The following is a 21,481-nucleotide window of genomic DNA, read 5'->3' on the forward strand; positions in this document are numbered from 1 at the left end:
CTACAAAAAACTGGTGAATTCATGACCTAGGAAGCCTTGGGTGAAAAGGTAAATGGGGCTTATCTGAGGGAGCCTGCCAAAAAAAGAAATGGATTAATTAGTTGTCCTTTGGTTCTTTGAGCCATCCAAACTTATTAATGTCTTCTTAATTTCTGAAGCAACAAGACAAATACCCCATCCAATTGTCACTAGTAAACATGCTCAGGCAGACTAGAAGATACAACCAGGGGAACATGAGCTCATAGGTAATGGGAAATATTACCATTATTAACGATAGTGCAGGATGAATAAGCACTGCCTGAAAGAGAATGCTTTTTAAAAATGACTACTGGTATTAAGTAAAAGAATATCCAGTGTGGCAGGATATAGAAGTTGTTAGAAAGCACCAATGGGACATATTTAGAATGAAAAATGTGATGATTTAATTGCAGAACACAATAAATGTGATAAAACACAAAATTCATATATCTAAAGACAAATTTATGAACCCAAAGGTCAGTTTGAGAAACTCTTTTGCGAGTCAGCTCTATCAGTAAAAGCAATCATAAAACCACATGAAATACCACTATGTACCAATGAAAAAGTAATAAAGCCCATGACCAGCATCCTATTGAATGAAGAGGAGCTGGAAGCATTCCCCTTAAGATACAGAACCTGGCAAAGATGCCAACTCACACCATTGCTATTTAATATAGTCCTAGAAGTTTTAGCCAGAGCCATTAGCCAAGAAAAAGAATCCAAAGGGATACAAATTGGAAAGGAGGAAATCAAACTGTCCCTATTTGCAGATGACATGATTCTAAATATAGGGGATCCAAAAGACTCCACTGAGAGAATTCGGAACTCATAAAAGAGTTTGGTAAAGTGGTAGGATATAAAATCAACACACAAAAATCAGTAGCCTTTGTATATACAGACAATGCCATGGCTGAAAAAGAACTTTTAAGATCAGTCCCATTCACAATAGCTCCAAAAAGAATTAAATACCTTGGAATAAATGTAACTAAGGATGTCAAAGATCTCTATACTGAAAATTATAAAACACTAAAGCAAGAAATAGAAGAAGACATTAAAAATGGAAAAATCTTCCATGTTCATGGATTGAAAGAATCAACATCATCAAAATGACCATGTTACCAAAAGTAATTTACAGATTCAATGTGATCCCAGTCAAAATTCCTATGACATTCTTCATAGATCTAGAAAAAAAAAATTATGCTGAAACTCATATGGAAACACAAACAACCCTGAATAACTAAAGCAATGTTATACAACAAAAACAAAGCCAGATACAGCACAATACCTGATTTCAAGACGAATTACATGGGGGCCAGCACCGTGGCTCACTTGGTTAATCCTCCGCCTGTGGCGCCAGCATCCCATATGGACACTGGGTTCTAGTCCCGGTTGCTCCTCTTCCAGTCCAGCTCTCTGCTGTGGCTCAGGAGGGCAGTGGAGGATGGCTCAAGTGCTTGGCCCCTGCACCCACATGGGAGACCAGGGAGAGTCACCTGGCTCCTGGCTTCAGATCAGCCCAGTGCCAGCTGAGGCAGCCATTTGGGGAGTGAACCAATGGAAGGAAGACCTTTCTCTCTGTCCTCTCTGTCTATAATTCTACCTGTCAAATAAAAAAAATTAAAATTAAAAAAGTTAAATGGCAAAATAAAGTGTTTTATGAAAATGCAAAAAAAAAAGACATATTACAGGGAAGTTATAATCAGAACAGCCTGGTAGTAGCACAAAAAAAGATGGCTAGACCAGTGGAACAGAATAGAAACTCCAGAAATAAAACCATTCATCTACGACCAACTTATCTTTGACAAAGGAGCAAAATTCAATCCCTGTAGCAGTCTCTTCCACACGTGGTACTGTGAAAATGGATCTCCACATGAGAAGTATGAATCCAGACCCCTACCTTACATTTTACACAAAAATCCATTCAAAATGGATCAAGGTCCAAAATCTATTACCCAATACCATCAAATTATTAGAGAACATTGGGGAAACCCTGCAAGATATTGGCAAAGACTTTTTGGAAAAGACCCCAGAAGCAAAGGTAATCAAAGCCAAAATTGACAAATGGGATTACATCAAATTGAGAAGTTTTTGCACTGCAAAAGAAACACTCATCAAAGTGAAGAGGCAGCCAACAGAATGGGAGGATGTATTTGCAAACTATTCAACTGCTAAAGGATTAACATCCAGAATTCATAAAAAGATCAAGAAACTCAACAACAACAAAACAGATTATCCAGTTGAGAAATGGGCAAAGAACTTGAACAGGTATTTTTCAAGAGAAGAAATTAAAATGGTCAACAGACATTTGAAAAAATGCTGGGGATCACTAGCCATCAGGGAAATGCAAATCCAAACCACAATGAAGTTTCACCTTACTCCAGTTAGAAAGGCTGTCATACAGAAACCAACAAGCAACAATTGCTGGCAAGGATGTGGGGGGAAAGATACCTGGTCCACTGTGGGTTGGAATGCAAACTGGTGCAGCCAATGTGGAAGACAGTAAGGAGATATCAGAAATCTGAATATATACCTACCATATGATCCACTCCTAGCAGTTTACCCAAACCAAAAGAAATAGGCATCTGAAAGAGTTATCTGTACCCCCATGCTCATTGCAGTACAATTCACAGTAGCAAAGAAATAGGAATCAACCCAAATGTCCATCAACTGTTAACTAAAGAAATTATGGTATATACACACTATGGAGTACTACTCACCTATAAAAAAAATGAAATCCTGTCTTTTACAACAAGATGGATGGAGCTGGAAACCATTATACTTAGTGAAATAAGCCAGTCCCAAAAAGACATGTATGATATGTTTTCACTCATCTGTGGTAACTAACAGATTACCGATATGTGATGTATTTCAGTGAAAAGGACATTTCTAGATTTGATGATTGTTTATAGCCCTTGTCTCTTTTTTAAAAAATGATTTTATTTATTGGAGAGGTAGAGTTACAAACAGTGAGAGGGAGAGACAGAGAGAAAGGTCTTCCTTCCATTGGTTCACTCCCCAAATGGCTGCAACAGCCGGAGCTGTGCCAATCCGAAGCCAGAAGCCAGGCACTTCTTCCCGGTCTCCCATGTGGGTGCAGGGGCCCAAGGACTTGGGCCATCTTCTATGGCTTTCCCGGGGCCATAGCAGAAAGCTGGATCAGAAGAGGAGCAGCCGGGACTAGAACCAGCACCCATATGGGATGCTGGCGCCGCAGGTGGAGGATTAACCTACTGTGCCAAAGCACCAGCTCCAGCCCTTTTCTCTTCTGTTGAGGAACAGTATATTTTTTCCCTTCATACTATTTGTTGAACTGTTTTACTTAGTGTAGGGTTAACTTTATAATATTAAGTAAACTGAAAATCGATCTTTGTAAAAATTAAGAGTGAGAATGTGAGACAGAGGAGGAAGAAGGGTTAGAGCCTGGGTTGGGGGAAGTATCACTATGTTCCTAAATCTGTATATATGAAATATATGAAACTTGTTTAACTTAAATAAAAAAATTTTTAAAAATGAAAAAAGAAAATTGGCCGGCACCGCGGCTCACTAGGCTAATCCTCCGCCTAGCGGCGCCGGCACACCGGGTTCTAGTCCCGGTCGGGGCACTGATCCTGTCCCGGTCGCCCCTCTTCCAGGCCAGCTCTCTGCTGTGGCCAGGGAGTGCAGTGGAGGATGGCCCAAGTGCTTGGGTCCTGCACCCCATGGGAGACCTGGATAAGCCCCTGGCTCCTGCCATCGGAACAGCGCGGTGCGCTGGCCGCAGCGCGCTACCGCAGCGGCCATTGGAGGGTGAACCAACGGCAAAAAGGAAGACCTTTCTCTCTGTCTCTCTCTCTCTCTCACTGTCCACTCTGCCTGTCAAAAAAAAATGAAAAAAGAAAATCAAATAATAGTAATACCAAATGCTAGCAAAAACTTGGGAAAACCAAGTGAAAGTCCATAAGGCCTGTATTTAATATGGTAATAAGAAAGTATGCTTGAAGAAAGCAAAAAGGAAAGAGTTGTCCATATCCTTTCCCCCTTGCAAACTCTGAACAGTACAGCATGGAGAGACACACATTCCACCTAGAGAGAGAGAGAGACAAGGAATTATATCCAGACCTGAGTTCAGTGCCAGTAGCAGGTCTGGTATAGTGAAAAGCCCATACTGGGCAGAGTCCCACAGCTCATGCTCCCCAGGTCAGTATCCATAGGTTAAGCCATTAGAAGTGCATTTACCAAATGGCTAAGGTATTGCCTCTGCCACCCCTCATCCAAACTCGGGCTACATAGCACAGAGGAAGACTCCTCCACTGGCAATAGTCAGGAACATGAACATAGGATCATTCTTTACTGAATGTGGAAGTACAAAATCCCTTATTAAAAAGGGAAATAAGCACATAACATTGTCGACCTATCTGTTGAGATCAACCCTGAAGCAAGTGCCACCTCACTTGGCAAGGAAAGGGTAAGCAGGAAGCCATGGCAGTCCCCACTTACGCCACAAATACTTGAGGCATTTACCACTGTGGATTCCTAAAACACTTGCAGCCACTTCAGCCCAGTCTAGGGAGCTGTTGGGTTGCTACAGCAACTGAGAAGCAGATGCTCATTCCTGTCCATCCTCTCTTGGCTCAGCAGCTGTCCTGGAACAGGTCAGCTCTTAGAGGCCCCATGAAGTTACCTGTTCAGCCCTTGAATACTGACAGGTAGCTCCTCCGGGCACAATGGTGTGGCCTATCCCCTCTTCAGTCTTCAGACCCTGACAGGCATCTCACCCTGCTTCGGGGCATGCCATGCTGCACCAACCCAGACCCATGGGGGTGGCCTCACCCTCACGTGACCCACAGAAATTGATAGGTACCCCAACCCACAGTTACATGCACTACACCTAGAGCTGCTAGCAAATTTTTCCTACTTAAGGGAGCTGAATCTCAACTGGTGGGGCAGTTCCACCACAGCCCCTGCAGCCAGACCACCGAGACACTTGTAGACGTTACCGATGTTGGTTATAGCTGATGAAGTCACATGGACACCAGACTAAAACTCCCACCCAGATCCAAAACCAATGCAGCATCAACAATCAATATGCTTGCCAGCAAAATTAGAAAATTAGTACTATTTGAACAGCCACATACTCAAAAACCAATTTAGGGACACAAGAAACATGAAAAAAAATAGGGTAAAATGATACTTCCCAATAAACACAGTAACTCTCTAGCAACAGAACATGAAGTAAAAATTGATGAACTGCTTGAAAAGAATTCAGAATAATAACTTTAAAGAAAATTAATGAAACAAAAAATGCAATGTGATACAGAGTTCAACAAAATTTGGAAGATAATTCATAATATGAATGAGAAATTTAGCAGAGAGATTATAGAAAAGGCCTAATGAGAAATCTTGGAGCTAAATAAATAAGCGAAATAAAAAGTACAGTTGAGAGCCTCTACAGCAAAAATGACCATGCAGAAGAAGGAATGTCAGAGCCTGGAGAAGGTCTTTTGAAATAATCCAGTCAGAAAGAAAAAAGAATTTAAAAGAACAAAGAAAATCTTAAGACTTATGGGGATACCATTTGGGGTTTCTGCTTTGGCATAGAATTTTAAGCCTTGGCCTGCAGTGCTGACATCCCCTATGGGCTCCAATTCAGGTACCAGCTGTTCTACTTCTGATTCAGCTCCTTACTAATGTGCCTGGGTAAAGCAGTGAAGGATGACCCAAGTGCTTGGATTCCTGCACCCACATGAGAGACCCAGAAGAAGCTCCTGGCTTCAGCCTGGCTGAGCTGCAGCCATTTCGGGACTGAACCAGCAAATAGAAGATGACTATCCCCCCGCCCCTCTGTATTTCTGCCTTTCAATCAATAAAATAAATTTTTTTTTCAAAAGACTCATGGGGACACCATCAAGCAACCAAACATTTGTAGTATGAGTGTTGCAGAAGGAAAAGATAAGTTAAAAGTCAAGAAAATTTATTCAGTGAAATAATTGCTGAAAATTTTCTAAATCACGGGAAATATGTGGACATCCAGACCCAGAAAGTCCAAAAATCTCATAGTAAATTCAAATAGTAATCATCCTCTTCAATGTATATAATAGCCCAACTGTAAAATGCAAAGCATGAATTCGGTTTTTTTTGTTTGTTTGTTTGTTTGGATAGACAGAGTTAGACAGTGAGAGAGAGAGAGAGAGAGAGAGAGAGAGAGAGAGAGAGAGAAAGGTCTTCCTTTTTCTGTTGGTTCACCCCCCAAGTGGCTGCTACGGCCAATGTGCTGTGCTGATCCGAAGCCTGGAGCCAGGTGCTTCCTCCTGGTCTCCCGTGCAGGTGCAGGGCCCAAGGATCTGGGCCATCCTCCACTGCACTCCCGGGCCACAGCAGAGAGCTGAACTGGAAGAGGAGCAACCAGGACAGAATCTGGCGCCCAGACCGGGACTAGAACCCGGGGTGCCAGTGCTGCAGGTGGAGGATTAGCCTAGTGAGCTGTGGCGCCGGCTGCAAAGAATGAATTCTAAAATTAGCCAAAGAAGTGTCACATCACTTACAAAGAAACTCCATTACTCTCATGACAGACATTTCGGCAGATACTTTAAATACTAGGAGAGACCAGGGTAAAATATTCATGATCCTGAAGGAAAAAGATGTCCAGAATACCAGAATACTGTGAGGATAATTTTAAAAGTTCATAGAAAATGAAATTAAAAGATAAATTAATGTTGGGACAAGTAAACTTTAAGATATTTGTAGTTTTTCATAGTACTCATTTGACATAAACTTGGAATTCTGTGTCCTTAAGAATGAAGGAGAAATAACAAATAAAAGCTGATGGAATTCATCAACACCAGATTGAAATGCTTAAGGAAATCCTACATTAGAAGTGAAAGGACAATAAGTACCCTCATGAAAGTACAAATAGTAGTAGTAGAACAAATAGACAAAAGAGAACGAGGAGAAAAGATTAGTGATTCTTATTTTATTTTTATTTTTTTTCCAAATTTGGTATACGTTTAGTTAAGGATTTTTCACCTGTATCAGTTAGGACTATAGTTCTGTAATTATTTTTATTACACACATTAGGTTTTGATAAGAAGGTTATGTTGGTCTCTTAAAATACGTTGGGAAGTGTCTCATCCTCTATTTTCTGTCTTATTATTTCTTCTATAAATGTTTATTAAAATTCACCATTTGAAATCATTTAGGTCATTAGTGATCTCTAGGAAATTTTTTTTCAGTTAATTTCTGCACTTGAGGCTATTGAAATTTATTTTCTGTGCCAGTTCCTTGAGTTTGTGTTGATGAAGAAATAGGTCTCCTTCACATACAAAATTGTTGTCTTAAAATTGCTTACAATTCTTTAAAAATTAAAAATAGAGCTGCCCTATGATTCAGTAATCCCACTGCTGGGTATGCAGACAAAGGAAATGAAGTCGGTGTATCAAAGAGACTTTTTCGTTCTCACGTTTACTGTAGCAGCATTCCCAATAGTCAACATACAGAATCACCTGAAGTGTATATGAACAAATGACTAAAGAAAATATGGTATATGTATATAATGGGGTATTATTCAGCTATGAAAAAGGATGAAATTCTGTCATTTGCAACACCATGGATGAACCTAGAAGATACCATGTTAGGTGAAATAACCCAGGCAGGGAGGCAATGTGGCATGGTAGGTAAAGCCACTGCATGCAAACCTGGCATCCCATATGGGCACCAATTATAGTCCTGGCTGTTCCACTTCCAATTCAGTTCCCTACTAATGTGCCTGGGAAAAGAGTGGAAGATGGCCCAAATGCTTGGGCCCCTTCACCCACCTGGGAGACCCAGAAGAAGCTCTTCACTTCAGCCTGGCCTAACCCAGTCATTGCAGCCATTTGGGGAGTGAGTTGGTGGATAGAAGATCTTGGTCTCTGTTTCTCTATCTGTTTAACTGCCTTTCAAATAAATAAATCTAAAAAAAATATGAATACTACATTATCCCACTCATATGGAATCTCAAAAAGTTGATCTCATAGAAGCTGAGAGTAAAACTGTGGTTATGAGAGGCTGAGAAGGGGAGTGGTTCAGAAAAAATGAGAAGTCAATGGGTACAGTGTTATAGATTAATGATGTTCTCACCCCCAAAAAAGTGATGAATATTTGAGGTAACAGATATGCTAATTTTCTAATTTGACCATTATACAATGTACACATACATTGAAGCATCACATTATAGTACCCCATAAATATGTATAATTATGTATCAGTCAAAAATAAAATAAAAACAGGCACTCAACTACCATATGACCTGCTGATTATACTCCTTGGCTTTTTTAAAATTTTTTTAAAAGATTTATTTATTTATTTGAAAGTGAGAGTAACAGAAAAACAGAGAAAGACACACAGAGGTCTTCTGTCTGCTGGTTCTCTCCCCAGATGGCCACAACAGCCAGTGCTAAGGTAGGCCATAGACAAAAATGAAGAGCTCCACTGGGGTCTCCATCATGGGTGGCAGGAACACAATCACATCTTCCACTTCTTTCCAAGGAGCATTAGCAGGGTGCTGGATCAGAAGCGTAGCATCCAGGATTGAACCAGCACCCATATGCGATGCTGGTGTTGCAGGTGACAGTTTTACCCACTACACCACAATGCCAGCCCCCTGTACTCCTTGGCTTTTATCCAAGAGAAATGAAAACATTCACACAAAAACCTGTAAACAGTGTTCATAGCACCTTTATTTATGATAGCCATAAACTGTCAATAGCCTGTATATCTACCAGTTGGTAAATAATAGTGTGGTGTTCCACTTTCTATACCATGAAATACTCCTGAAGCAAAGATAAGAAATAAATTACTGATGCATGCTTAAGTGGATGTTAAGAGCTTTATGCAACCCAATCTTGAAGGGCTGCATGCTGTAAAAATCCTAGAGATGAAAATATTATGAAGAATATATAAATGGGGGGCCAGCGCTGTAGCTCAGTGGGTTAAGGCCCCAGCCTGAAGCACTGGTTTCCCATGTGGGTGTTGGTTCAAGTGTCAGCTGCTCCACTTCCAATCCAGCTCTGTGCTAATGCACCCGGGAGGGCAGCAGAGGATGGCCCAAGTCCTTAGGCCCCTGCACCCACGTGGGAGACTGAGGGGAAGCTCCTGGCTCCCGGCTTTGGATCAGCTCAGCTCTGTTACGGATAGAAGATCTCTCTCTCTCTCTTCTATCTCTCTCTCTCTCTCTCTTTAGCTCTGTCTTTCAAACAAATAAAATAAATCTTAAAACATTAAAAGATATTCAATGCAATAATGATGAGTGATAAAATTAATAAAAATTTACTCTGAATTTACAAGGCCTAAAGCCCACCAGATTATTATCAAGCCCCTTCTATCAGGTTCTATTTGCCTCTCAATCAGAAAAATTACTTGTAGCTTAGACAGCACCTTTCTTAGCTCCTCTAATAATGACTCTGTCCTTTGTTCTAGACCCTGTCTAGCGCACTTGGGCCTCATTCCTTTGTAATCATAACCTCTACTCTACCACCAATGGCTCTACTCCCAACCTGTGTGTACTGATGGTCCTCTTCCCCACTTAATGCTGTATAATTGTTCAAACCTGGTAAATGCTACTCTTAGGATCATTGGTTACTATCCTCACTCTGTCTTTTATGACCTTGTCTAAATATGATCAGAGTCGGCAAACTTGGAAGGCTTCCATAGCCTTGGCAACTCATGACAACAGCCTAGGGTGGTTACTGGCGCCATAGAGTGTCAATTTGTTGGGTCAACAACAGGAGCCACTGTGCAGTTGCTCCTCATGTGGGATCTCTGTCCTTAATGTGCTGTACATTGTGATTTAATGCTATAACTAGTACTCAAACAGTATGTTTCACTTTGTGTTTCTATGTGGGTGCAAACTGTTGAAATCTTTATACTAAATTGATCTTCTGTATATAAAGAGAATTGAAAATGAATCTTGATGCAAATGGAAGGGGAGAGGGAGCGGGAGAGGGGAGGGTTGCGGGTGGGAGGGAAGTTATGGGAGGGGAAAGCCATTGTAATCCATAAGCTGTACACTGGAAATTTATATTCATTAAATAAAAGTTAAAAAAATTAATAAAAATTTTAAAAAATATAAATTTAAAAAGTATATATAAGTGGTCACTAGGGGTTGGAGATGGGAAAGAGGGAATTTTTTTGTGGTGATAGAATATTTCAATATCTTAATTGTGTTACTGTTAGTAGTTATATGATAATAAAATGTAATAAAGTTAATGCACAAAGACATTTATAAAATATGTATCTCTATACCTGGTAAAATACAAGCTAGGTCTTTAGTTGACTGTGTCAATTTCCTGTTTTAATAATGGAGAAAGCTTGGAAATGGGTCCATAGAATCTCTGTGTACTATTTTTCCCACTTCTTATTAGTCTATAATTATTTCAAAATGAATTATTTGTTCGTATTTGGTTTTTTAAATTTTTTAATTCATTATTATTTCTTTGAGGGGCATAAAGACAGAAAGAAAGATGGACAAATAGAGTTCCTATACACTGATTTACTCCACTAATGAACTGAGCTGGAAACTCAATCCTGATCTCCCACCTGGGTGACAGGGACCCGAATACTGGAGCTGTCACTCGCTCTCTCTTAGGGCATGCATTATTAGGAAGCTGGAATCAGGACCCAGAGTCAGGACTCCAGCCCATACACTCTGATAGGGGATGCAGGCAATTTAACTGCTAGACCTAGCATCTACCTCCAAAGTGTTGTTAAGTGAAGTGGAAAAGCATAAGAAATGTGAAGGTGAAAAGCATAGAACAATGGCTGTCAATATGAAAACAGTGGTTATAAGAAAGAAAAACATAGAACATTTGAACAAAGTATGATGACAATTTTTTCAGAATAAAGCAAAATGAAATACTTTAGATTAAATGTGTTCATGCACTACCAAAATAACTGATGAGTACTCATAAGTAGACAGAGTGACATTTATCAACATCAAAGACTCTTCTAAAATATAACTCCAAAAGGTTATGGAGAGGAAGAAAAGATCACTCCCAAAGAACAAGACTCATGATGACATCAGACCTCTCAACAGCAGCAGCACTGTGGGAAGATAGAACCATCATGAATATGCATGCAGTTAACTGGACCAACTTGATATAAATCAAGCAGCAACTGACAGTCCCTCAGAGAAAAACAGATGGATCAGCAGTTGCGTTAGACATTTTAATACATCTTTGTTAGGAAACTGATTGGAGGAACTTAAGCAGATTTATGGACCATCTGAACACAATTAATAAGCTTAAACAATGAGATATGCATACAAAGCCAAGAATAGGCCATTTTTCATTGCAAACAGGACATATACTCCAAAAGTGGCAATTAAGGGTCAATTTTCAGAGGTTATGTGCCTTAACTGTAATGTAACAACAACAAAAAGTAATTAGTACAAATGAATAAAAATGACATATGTTCAGAAACTAAACATGTAATGCTAAATAACCAACCCTGATGAAAAATGAAAACTACATCTACAGAAACATTTTGTGTCTTTCAGAGAAGCTGTATTGTGTAGTTCTCAGCACATAAAGCTAATGTTTGCTAGGTTTATTCACAGATATTTTATGGCTTCTGCTTATATACAGATTTTTTTTCCATTACGTTTTTGGGTTTAGCATTACTGATATAAAGGCAGCTCTTCATTTTTGCACATTGATCTTGAATGTTGTGCTGAATAGTCATCTACATTTCATAGCAGAATTATCTTGGGTTTCATACATGGTTGTATGATACTCCAAATATAGAGAGTTTGTGCTCTTCCTTTCCAAGTCTTTTTTAAATATTTATTTTATGTACTTGCAAAGCAGAGTTACAAAGAGAGGCAGAAACAGAGAGACAGAGAGAGGTCTTCCATCTGCTGGTTCACTTCCCAAGTGCCCACAATCCATGAGCCTGGAACTCCATCAGGGTCTCCCCCATAGGTGACAGGTGCACAAGTACTTGCATCATCTTCCACTGCTTCAACAGGTTCATTAGTGGGGAACTAGAAAAGCAGAACACCAGAGACTCAAGCCGGCCAGCTCTCATATGGGATGCTGGTTTCCCAGGCAGCAGCTTTAGACATGGTGCCACAATGCTGGTCCCCCTACGTCACATCATGCTGATTTCTTTCTCTATTTACACCATTATTATTTCTGTTGTCTAGGTTGGCTCAACTTTGTCTTAATGTTTTTTGCCTGTTTAATGTAGTATTTGGATGATACTCTTGTTTAGATAAGGTATTTTCTTCTTCTGATCTTAATAAGTGCAAGAAGTATATCCTGGAAAAGTGGATTCCCTGTCTAAGCATCTGGCAGCTCCTCCACTGTGTATCTGAAGTTGGAGGGAAGGATACCTGGAAACTAAGAGGCACATACTCTGCCCTTCTATGCATAATACCGTAAAGTGGCTCATACATCAATGGCCAAATACTAACCACATAGCCACATCTAGTAAGGGAGGCTTAACTCGTTTCATTGAACAGTCTGTGCCTAGCTAAAACATTAATACTGTAGAAGAAATATAGATCATATATTGAAGGATAATGAGCTCAGAAGATAATCATAGGTTTCTTCCTTTAATTTCTTAATATACTAAGCAATCAGGATAGTTAATAAAATTCACTTCACTTGTTTCCTTTTTTTCATTTTTGCTTACTTATTTGATTTATTTGAAAGGTAGAGAGACAGACAGAAATTCCCTGTCCACTACTTTATTCCCCAAATGCCCAAAACAATTAGGGCTGGGCCATGCTGAAGCTGTAAGCTAGGAATTCTAAGTTTCCAACATGGCAAGCAGGGACCCAAATACTTGGGCCATTACCCCTCCTCCTAGGGTACACATTTGCAAGAAGGTGGAATTGGAAGCAGAATCAAGATTCAAACAGGCACACTCTGATATGGGATGCAAGCATCCCAAGGAGCATCTTACCCACAAGGCCAAATGCTCACTCCCAGTATGTTTTCTGATTTTAAAACATGCTCACCTTCCTAGAATAAATCCCACTTAATCATGAAAATGTTTTGCTGTATGGTTGGATTCCATGTGTATTTGAAAATGCTTTATGAGGAGTCTTCAAAAAGTTCATATAGATCAATGACGCGGCTTACTAGGCTAATCCTCTGCCTGCGGCGCTGGCACTCCGGATTCTAGTCCCGACTGCCCCTCTTCCAGTCCAGCTGTCTGCTGTGGCCCGGGAGTGCAGTGGAAGATGGCCCAAGTGCTTGGGCCCTGCACCCGCATGGGAGACCAGGAAGAAGTACCTGGTTCCTGGCTTCGGATCGGCGCAACGTGCCGGCCGTAGTGGCCGTTTGAGGGGGTGAACCAATGGAAGGAAGACCTTTCTCTCTGTCTCTCTCTCTCTCTCACTAATTCTGCCTGTCAAAAAAAAAAAAAAAACCTTCATAGAAAAAATTGGTATTATGAAAAAAACTATTCATAGACTCAATTTGCTTTGTACCAAAATAAGCTGTTCTTTTAATTCTATTTTCTGTTAAGTGTTTCTGAAAGTGTTCTCAAATTTAAGATTTTTGCCTCCGTGTTTATTAAGAATATATTTGTTGATGCAGACAGTGATAGCACTTTGCATGTATCTAGTCCTTTGCAATTTTAAAATCATTTCACTACATTATTTCACTTGAGAATAGATGATAATTAGGAGCCGACTATATTTTAAAAAGCAGTGGATATTAACTGTATAAATAGAAAAGATCTATAAATGGAACAATGCAATCTTCTCTTATTACTGCCTAAATTCTAAAGAACCAACAGTGAGGCAGAGAATAAAGGATTAGAGGAGATGGGGTCTGCAAGGGATTGCAAGAAGATTTTTGCTCTCATGAACCCAGGGAGGGATGCTGTCATCCTGAGATGCCCAGGGATTAATGGGCCGCAGGCTATGTATAGTTGCCAGCACTTTCCTGGTGTCTAGAAATTCTATTATTGCAGTGTTTAACCACCTGACTTGAATTTGCAATAAAAGCTCTCCTGGTTGTTTAACATGATTTCTCTTTGTGAATTCATACTTTGGTTCCTTATCAATTTGATAATGGCAGGTGAGTCCTCTCCTGGGAAAAGGAGTTGCTAAAAATACAGCATATCCTGCCTTCCTCGGGCAGCTGCTTCATATATGTCCTTATCACAGTTCTTTCCCAGGGCTGAGGATCTTTTCCAGGACACACAATAATTATATAACAGCACTCACTCACCACTCAGAAGTATGAAGTGCCTTTGGGAGAAAAATAGCTAGTAGGCTGAGGAGATTTCGCAAAAAGTGTCACTCACAGTGGCGAGGTGTTAGCAAGACCATACAGTTGCCCAAATAATAGGACCCCTTTGTAAATTTTCCCATGCAAAATATGCTATTTGTTTTAACTTCTCAGATCTAAGGTTGGGAGCCTCCATTGTGTTTGTGTGGTGTATCTATAATAGCGACTTAGGACAGCAACCCTAGCTCACTCCAGTGGGTTTTCAGCACCCCTCCACACACACTCCTCCACTCCAGCCTGCCACTGCTTCCTTCCTCCCCTGCCACCCTGCTACACATACACACAGAAGTAAGTGTATTGCAGTTATACCTGGGAGAATCTGCTGATTTCTCTCTGATACCATAGCTGCACTTTACAAAGTGAAGCAAAGATGAGAGAACTCTCTGACATGTTTACACTGGTATCCATGCATCATCTAAACAAAGTATCCTGGATTTTGTGCATTGATCAGAATGATAATTCTTGCAAATCTACTTTACAATGGCTTCCCCCCTCCCATAACTTCCCTCCCGCCCGCAACCCTCCCCTTTCCCGCTCCCTCTCCCCTTCCATTCATGTAAAGATTCATTTTCAATTCTCTTTATATACAGAAGATCAGTTTAGTATATATTAGGTAAAGATTTCAACATTTTGCCCATATAGCAACATAAAGTGAAAAAACTACCATTGGATTACTAATTATAGCATTAAATAGCAATGTACAGCACATTAAAGACAGAGATCCTACATAATTTTTTTTTCAAATTAATTAATTTTCTATGCCATTTCCTTTTTAACACCAGGTTGTTTTTTTTCATTTCCAATTCTCTTTATATACAGAAGATCAATTCAGTATATAATTAGTAAAGACCTCATCAGTTTGTGCCCACACAGAAACGCAAAGTATAAAAATACTGTTTCAGTACTAGTTATAGCATCACTTCGCTTTAGACGACACATTAGGGACAGATCCCACATGGGGTGTAAGTACACAGTGACTCCTGTTGCTGATTTAACAATTGGACACTCCTGTTCATGGCGTCAGTAATCTCCCTAGGCTCTAGTCATGAGTTGCCAGGGCTATGGAAGCCTTTAGAGTTCGCTGACTTTGATCTTATTCCGATAGGGTCATAGTCAAAGTGGAAGTTCTCTCCTCCCTTCGGAGAAGGGTACCTCCTTCTTTGATGGCCCCGTTCTTTCCACTGGGATCTCACTCACAGAGATCATTCAGTTTTTGGATACTCTGAATACGTAATCCTTAACAACTTTTTCTGTTAGGATTAATACATTTACATATACAATACACACTAAGGATAACAGAAAAATATCCGAAAATTTCATTGAGAAGTAGGTATTGTGGCTCAGTGGTTAAGTTGCTACTTGGGATGTTTGCATGTCATATCTGAGTGCTGGGCTTCTAATTCAGCCTCTGTTTCAGATCCAGCTCCCTGCCAGTCTGCACCCTGGGAGGCAACAATGATGGCTCAAGTATTTGGGCTTCTGCCACCCATGTGGAATTCCAGGCTACTGGCATCAACCTGGCCCGGCACTGGCTGTTGTGGGCATTTGGGGAGTGAACCAAGGGATGAAAAGATCTCTCTCTCTCTCTCTCTCTCTCTCTCTCAGCCTTTCAAATAAAGAAATAAAAACTTTTTTAAAAAAAAATGAACTTCTTTGAGTTTTTATCATTAAGTGTGCTAGAAATTAGTTGTGAATATTGGAAATGACTACAGTTGAAACCCACCCCACTGAGTTTGTACTGCTTGTCATTCCATGAAGATGTTATATATTATTTAGGCACAACAGTGGTGCAGACAAAGCAATGTCACTCTAAGCACTGAAGTTTAAAATAAATGCTTTAAAATAGTTAATTATACTTTACCATACAGGAAGAGAAAATGTTTTCCCAGGTCCCACAAAATGCATACTGAGTAATTTAAACCTTTGTAAAGATCCAAAATTTGATGGCCTATTTTTAAGAAACTGAACTGGGATATAAAACAAGCTGTCCACTTCCAGAGCCCCAGTCTATACTCTTAGAAGGCATAGTATCCGACCTTTCTCTCTGTCTCTCTCTCACTGTCCACTCTGCCTGTCAATAAATAAATAAATAAATAAATAAAAAATAATAAAAAAAGAAGGCATAGTATCTGAAGTATAAAGTGGAAAATGGGAAAAATGAAAGGAAGAGAAATAGTGAAGGAAGATGTAAGATACCAGATAGTAAACATGTTAAAACTTACACAGCTAGCACAATCTGGTCCTGGTTAAGTAAAAGACAGGCAAACTTTACAGAAAAAATAAATAAATAAATAAAGTATACAGTAGACCCAAATATATCTGAGAATTTTCCTCCTTTCTGCCAATCACATTTAAGAGTATTATATCATTGTTAAATCGCAATCAGGTTATTCAAGATCTAAAAGTAAAAATATGTAAGAGAAACTATTTGCGATGAGTATCTCTATCATCTTGGGTGGAGAAGAACTTTCTAATAAACAGGGTATCAAAACTGAAAACAATATGGGCTATTTTACTGAAATTTGATTTCTAAAAATGTAAAACTGTACATCCTCTGAGCATTCAGAGTCTCATAAATAATCCTAAAGACCCCCCCCAAAAAAAAAAAAACAAACATTTAATTCTACAGCCTTAAACAAACATGGCTGAAGAATATAAATAAGGGAATAAATTCAATGAAAAAGTATGATTCCACCATGACTTAAATATCTCTAAAATAGTAGCAGCACCAGGATGAGCCTCGCCAGGCCAGATTAGTCCAGTATACAAAGAAGATCATGTTTCTGTAGAGACAAAACATGCCAGCAGCCTTAATCCCTTAGAAAACCTCAGACCACATGCAGCCATTAGCCAAAGTAAACATGAAATGAGAGGCAGGGTTAGCATTGTCAGTAAAGTCTGCAAAGTTGGAATTAAAGCCATCAGTTTCAGTAAGTCCCAGAAATGACAGCCAAACCCAAACACTCTGTGACTTTATGACTTTGCATTTGGACCAATGCAAGGGTCTTAAGAATTTGTGAGATAGATAATTGATGTAGCATACACAGATACCTTATTATGTGGTTAGCTTTTTAAGTACTTGTTCAGCCTAAGTGAAATACCATGAAGAGATGTGGGATTGAAAACATGTACACAAATCAAGGTCAAATGTCAGCTCTGAGTGGCTTCTAAGAGATTTACAACACCCCTAGCAAATGTAATCCAGTAGGTGAATCTAGTGATTGAATTCAGTGTGTGAATAAGGCCAGCTTTAAAAAAATACAGTGGAATTTTGAAGTGATCCCTGTTAAATCTAAGAGTGGAAAAAGAGAGGGAGGAGGTAAACAATTAGGAACATGCTCAATCGGACTGGCTGCAAATGGGGGAGTTAGAAATGTGCAGGGGATTCCAACACAATTCCATCAAGATGGCATGTACCAATGCCATCGCACTAGTCCAAGTGATCAATTTCAGCTCACAATTGATAGCTCTGATAGGTCTAAGAGTCAAAGAGATCACACAAACAAGATAAGTATCTGCTAATACTGATAGAATCAAAAAGGGAGAGAAAGATCCAACATGGGAAGTGGGATACACAGCAGACTCATAGGATGGCAGATGTCCTAAACAACACTCCGGCCTCAGAATCAGCCCTCAAGGCATTCAGATCTGGCTGAAGAGCCCATGAGAGTATAGCAGGCATGGAAAGCCAAGATACCATGGGAAAAAAAAAAAAGACCTAAGTGAATGATCTCTGTGAGTGAGATCCCAGTGGAAAGAACGGGGCCATCAAAGAAGGAGGTACCCTTCTCCGAAGGGAGGAGAGAACATCCACTTTGACTATGACCCTATCGGAATAAGATCAAAGTCAGCGAACCCTAAAGGCTTCCATAGCCCTTGCAACTCATGACTAGAGCCCAGGGAGATTACTGACGCCATGAACAGGAGTGTCAAATTGTTAAGTCAGCAACAGGAGTCACTGTGTACTTACACCCCATGCGGGATCTGTCCCCAATGTGTCGTCTAAAGCCAAGTGATGCTACGACTGGTACTGAAACAGTATTTTTATACTTTGCGTTTCTGTGTGGGCGCAGACTGATGAGGTCTTTGCTAATTATATACTGAAGTGATCTTCTGTATATAAAGAGAATTGGAAATGAAAAAAAAAAAAAAAAAACAACCTGGTGTTAAAATGGAAATGGCATAGAAAATTAATTATTTTGAAAAAAAATTATGTAGGATCTCTGTCTTTAATGTGCTGTACATTGCTATTTTATGCTATAATTAGTAATCCAATGGTAGTTTTTTCACTTGATGTTGCTATATGGGCAAAATGTTGAAATCTTTACCTAATATATACTAAACTGATCTTCTGTATACAAAAAGAATTGAAAATGAATCTTTACACGAATGGAGGGGGAAAGGGAGCGGGAGGGGGGAGGGTTGCGGGCGGGAGGGAGGTTATGGGAGGGGGGAAGCCATTGTAACCCACAAGCTATACTTTGGAAATTTATATTCATTAAATAAAAGTTTAATTAAAAAAAAAAATACAGTGGAGTTTAATTTTTGTCCTGAATCTACAACATCCTAGTTGCAAATTTTCTCCCTTTAATTAGTACTCACCCCAGGTAATGAGATATGTCTATGTGGATATGTGTGTTACGTGCCCTCATGGTCTTACATCTTTCTGTATGGTTTGAATTGGGGTGATTGCTGAGAATGCACCTAGTGAAATTGGCATTCACTCCCATGTGTCAGTCGCGATGACGTGTTGAGTTGGTTTCTTAGAGTCTTGTATCACATCCTTATCAGACTCCCTGGTAGAGACCCCATAATTGTTCACCAAGAGGCTGAACCTCGTATTGTCACAAAGCACAGGGTCAATAACTTACATAATTCAGGTTCAAGAAGGATGCCGTATCTGCTTCAGACTGTCCAATAACAGGGGGGATGTGGTTGGAGTATCTGAAAGCAGTCATGGAGTGATCTGTACTGTCTCCGTCTTCCCTTTGCTTGGTGTGAGGTCGCATAGCTGTTTCCATTGAATAAAGTCAAATAAGGAGAAAATTGCTCTGAACCCATTATTTTAAGTTAACAGATCATATTACAGCTCTTTGAGAAACCTTTTTTTCCGGTTGCTTGGGTATTCACTATAGGAGAAAATTGCCTTGGAAATGATATATAGAGGTCTGTAATTGAATATTCTCAGTGTCTATGTAGGGAAAAGGAGAAAGCTCTCAGATAGGTGGCACAAAACTGGGCATTATACTCTTTGCAATGGGCACAAAATGTCCTTTTCCCCTTATCAGAGGCTCTGTGGAATGTACCATACAACTAAAAAATGGGATGGCTGTTTATCAGACCCAGGGTCAATTCCTTGGAAAGTTGAGAAAAGAGTTGTGTGACTGTGACCTCATTGCTCCCAAAATCATGGTCTGAATGCAGGCTTTTTTCTCGCAGGTAAGACAGCAGCATCCCTAGGAAGCTGCACAGAGAAACTTTGACTTGGTTTCTGACTCTTCTATCTCCTTAGCCTGGCCTGGAATCCTGCAAAGTAGTGTCTGTCTCTGTGTTCTTCACTTCACTTCACTATGACTTCCTCCCTCATCCTCTCACACTTCTTGCCCCTCTCACCGCAGGTGTAGAAGACATAGTGGCCATAATGATTCCTGAACCCAAAGGAAAGGAGATCGTGAGCCTGCTGGAGAGAAACATCACCGTGACAATGTCCATCACCATTGGGACCCGGAACCTGCAGAAATACGTGAGCCGCACCTCGGTTGTGTTCGTCTCCATCTCCTTCATTGTCCTGATGATCATTTCCCTCGCATGGCTGGTCTTTTATTATATCCAGAGGTTTCGATATGCAAATGCCAGGGACAGGAACCAGGTGAGTAGACAAAAGTATAAAAAACAATAACAATTGTTATGAAAGCAATATACAATACTATATCAACTTTGAAAATCACAAAAAATACTAAGATCAAGACAAAATTACCTCTTCCACCCCAACTCAACTTAAATACTGTTAACAATTCTTGTTTAGCTTCTCAGATATTCTCCAAGTATACATATTTTGATGTTTTAGTGGGATTGTTGTACAAAATGTAGATAATTTGCTTCACATCCCTACTGCTCATTTTTTGGATAATCTATTTAATTGGGTGCATACAAGGGGAAGAAAGAAAACAAGCTGATATTATGCTAATAGTGTTAACATCAGAGCTAGTATTTCCTCCTTGTGAACAGAGGAAGAAAAGGAGATACACATTAAGGCTATTTTTAAATGCTATTGATTTTTAACATATATACACTTGGTGTAAAATGCAAAAGGTATAAAATTGACATAAAGTAAAAGTAATTTCTGCTGCATCCTTTTCTCTCGAGTGCCTGTCTATGGACTATCTTTTCTTGCAGGGATATTCTATACACTGTAAACACATGTGCTTACACAGATTGGGTGTCTCTTATCCAAATACCTGGAACCAGAAGTATTTCAGATTTCATTGTTTTGTTGTTTTTTGTATTTTGGAATATCTACATATTTGCACATAGTCAGATATCTTGGGTATGTGACCCAAATGGAAACACAAAATTTATTTATGTGGGGGCTGGAATTGTGGTTCAGAAATTTGAACCACCACTTGCAACAACAGCATCACATATGAGCACCAATTCAAGTCCTGACTGCTCCACTTCTGATCTAGGTCCTTGCAATGCACTGGGGAAGGCAGTAGAAGATGCCTCAAGTACTTAGGCCCTGGCTAAGTACTTTGTGAGACACCTGAATGGGGATCCAAGCTCCTTGCTTTAACCTGCCCCAACACCTGCCATTGTAGTCATTTAGGCAGTGATCCAGCAGATCTGTGCCTATATCTTTCCTCTCTCTGCAATTTTGCCTTTCAAATGAAGAAATCATTATAAAAAGAAAATAAATTCACTTAAGTATATACATCAGCATGTAGGCTGAAGATAATTTTATACATTTTTGTAGTGAACCTGAATGTTGACTGGAACCTTTCACATGAGGGTGAGATATAGAATTTTTCACTTGTGCCATCATACTGGAGCTCTAAAAGTTTTGGATCTTAGAGCATTTCAGATTTTATATTTTCAAGTTAGGGATACTCAAGCTTTATATACATATATATTAAAAAATGATAGCAATCTTTACTATGAATCCTTGTCTCTCACTTCATCTTGGAGATTCATTCATATTAGACAAG

The 21,481-nt window shown here is 39.6% G+C and overlaps 1 protein-coding gene across 1 annotated transcript in view; it reads left to right on the forward strand.

Annotated features, from left to right (window-relative positions):
- RNF150 (ring finger protein 150) overlaps window positions 1–21,481 on the forward strand; it is a 335,172-nt gene that overhangs the window by 166,992 nt on the left and 146,699 nt on the right. Inside the window, exon 2 of the mRNA XM_062199576.1 lies at window positions 19,895–20,145. Coding sequence (XP_062055560.1) covers window positions 19,895–20,145 — 251 coding nt within the window. The remainder of the gene's footprint in view (window positions 1–19,894; window positions 20,146–21,481) is intronic.

This window comes from Lepus europaeus, chromosome 8 (genome assembly GCF_033115175.1).
Source record: "Lepus europaeus isolate LE1 chromosome 8, mLepTim1.pri, whole genome shotgun sequence".
Taxonomy (NCBI): Eukaryota; Metazoa; Chordata; class Mammalia; order Lagomorpha; family Leporidae; genus Lepus; species Lepus europaeus.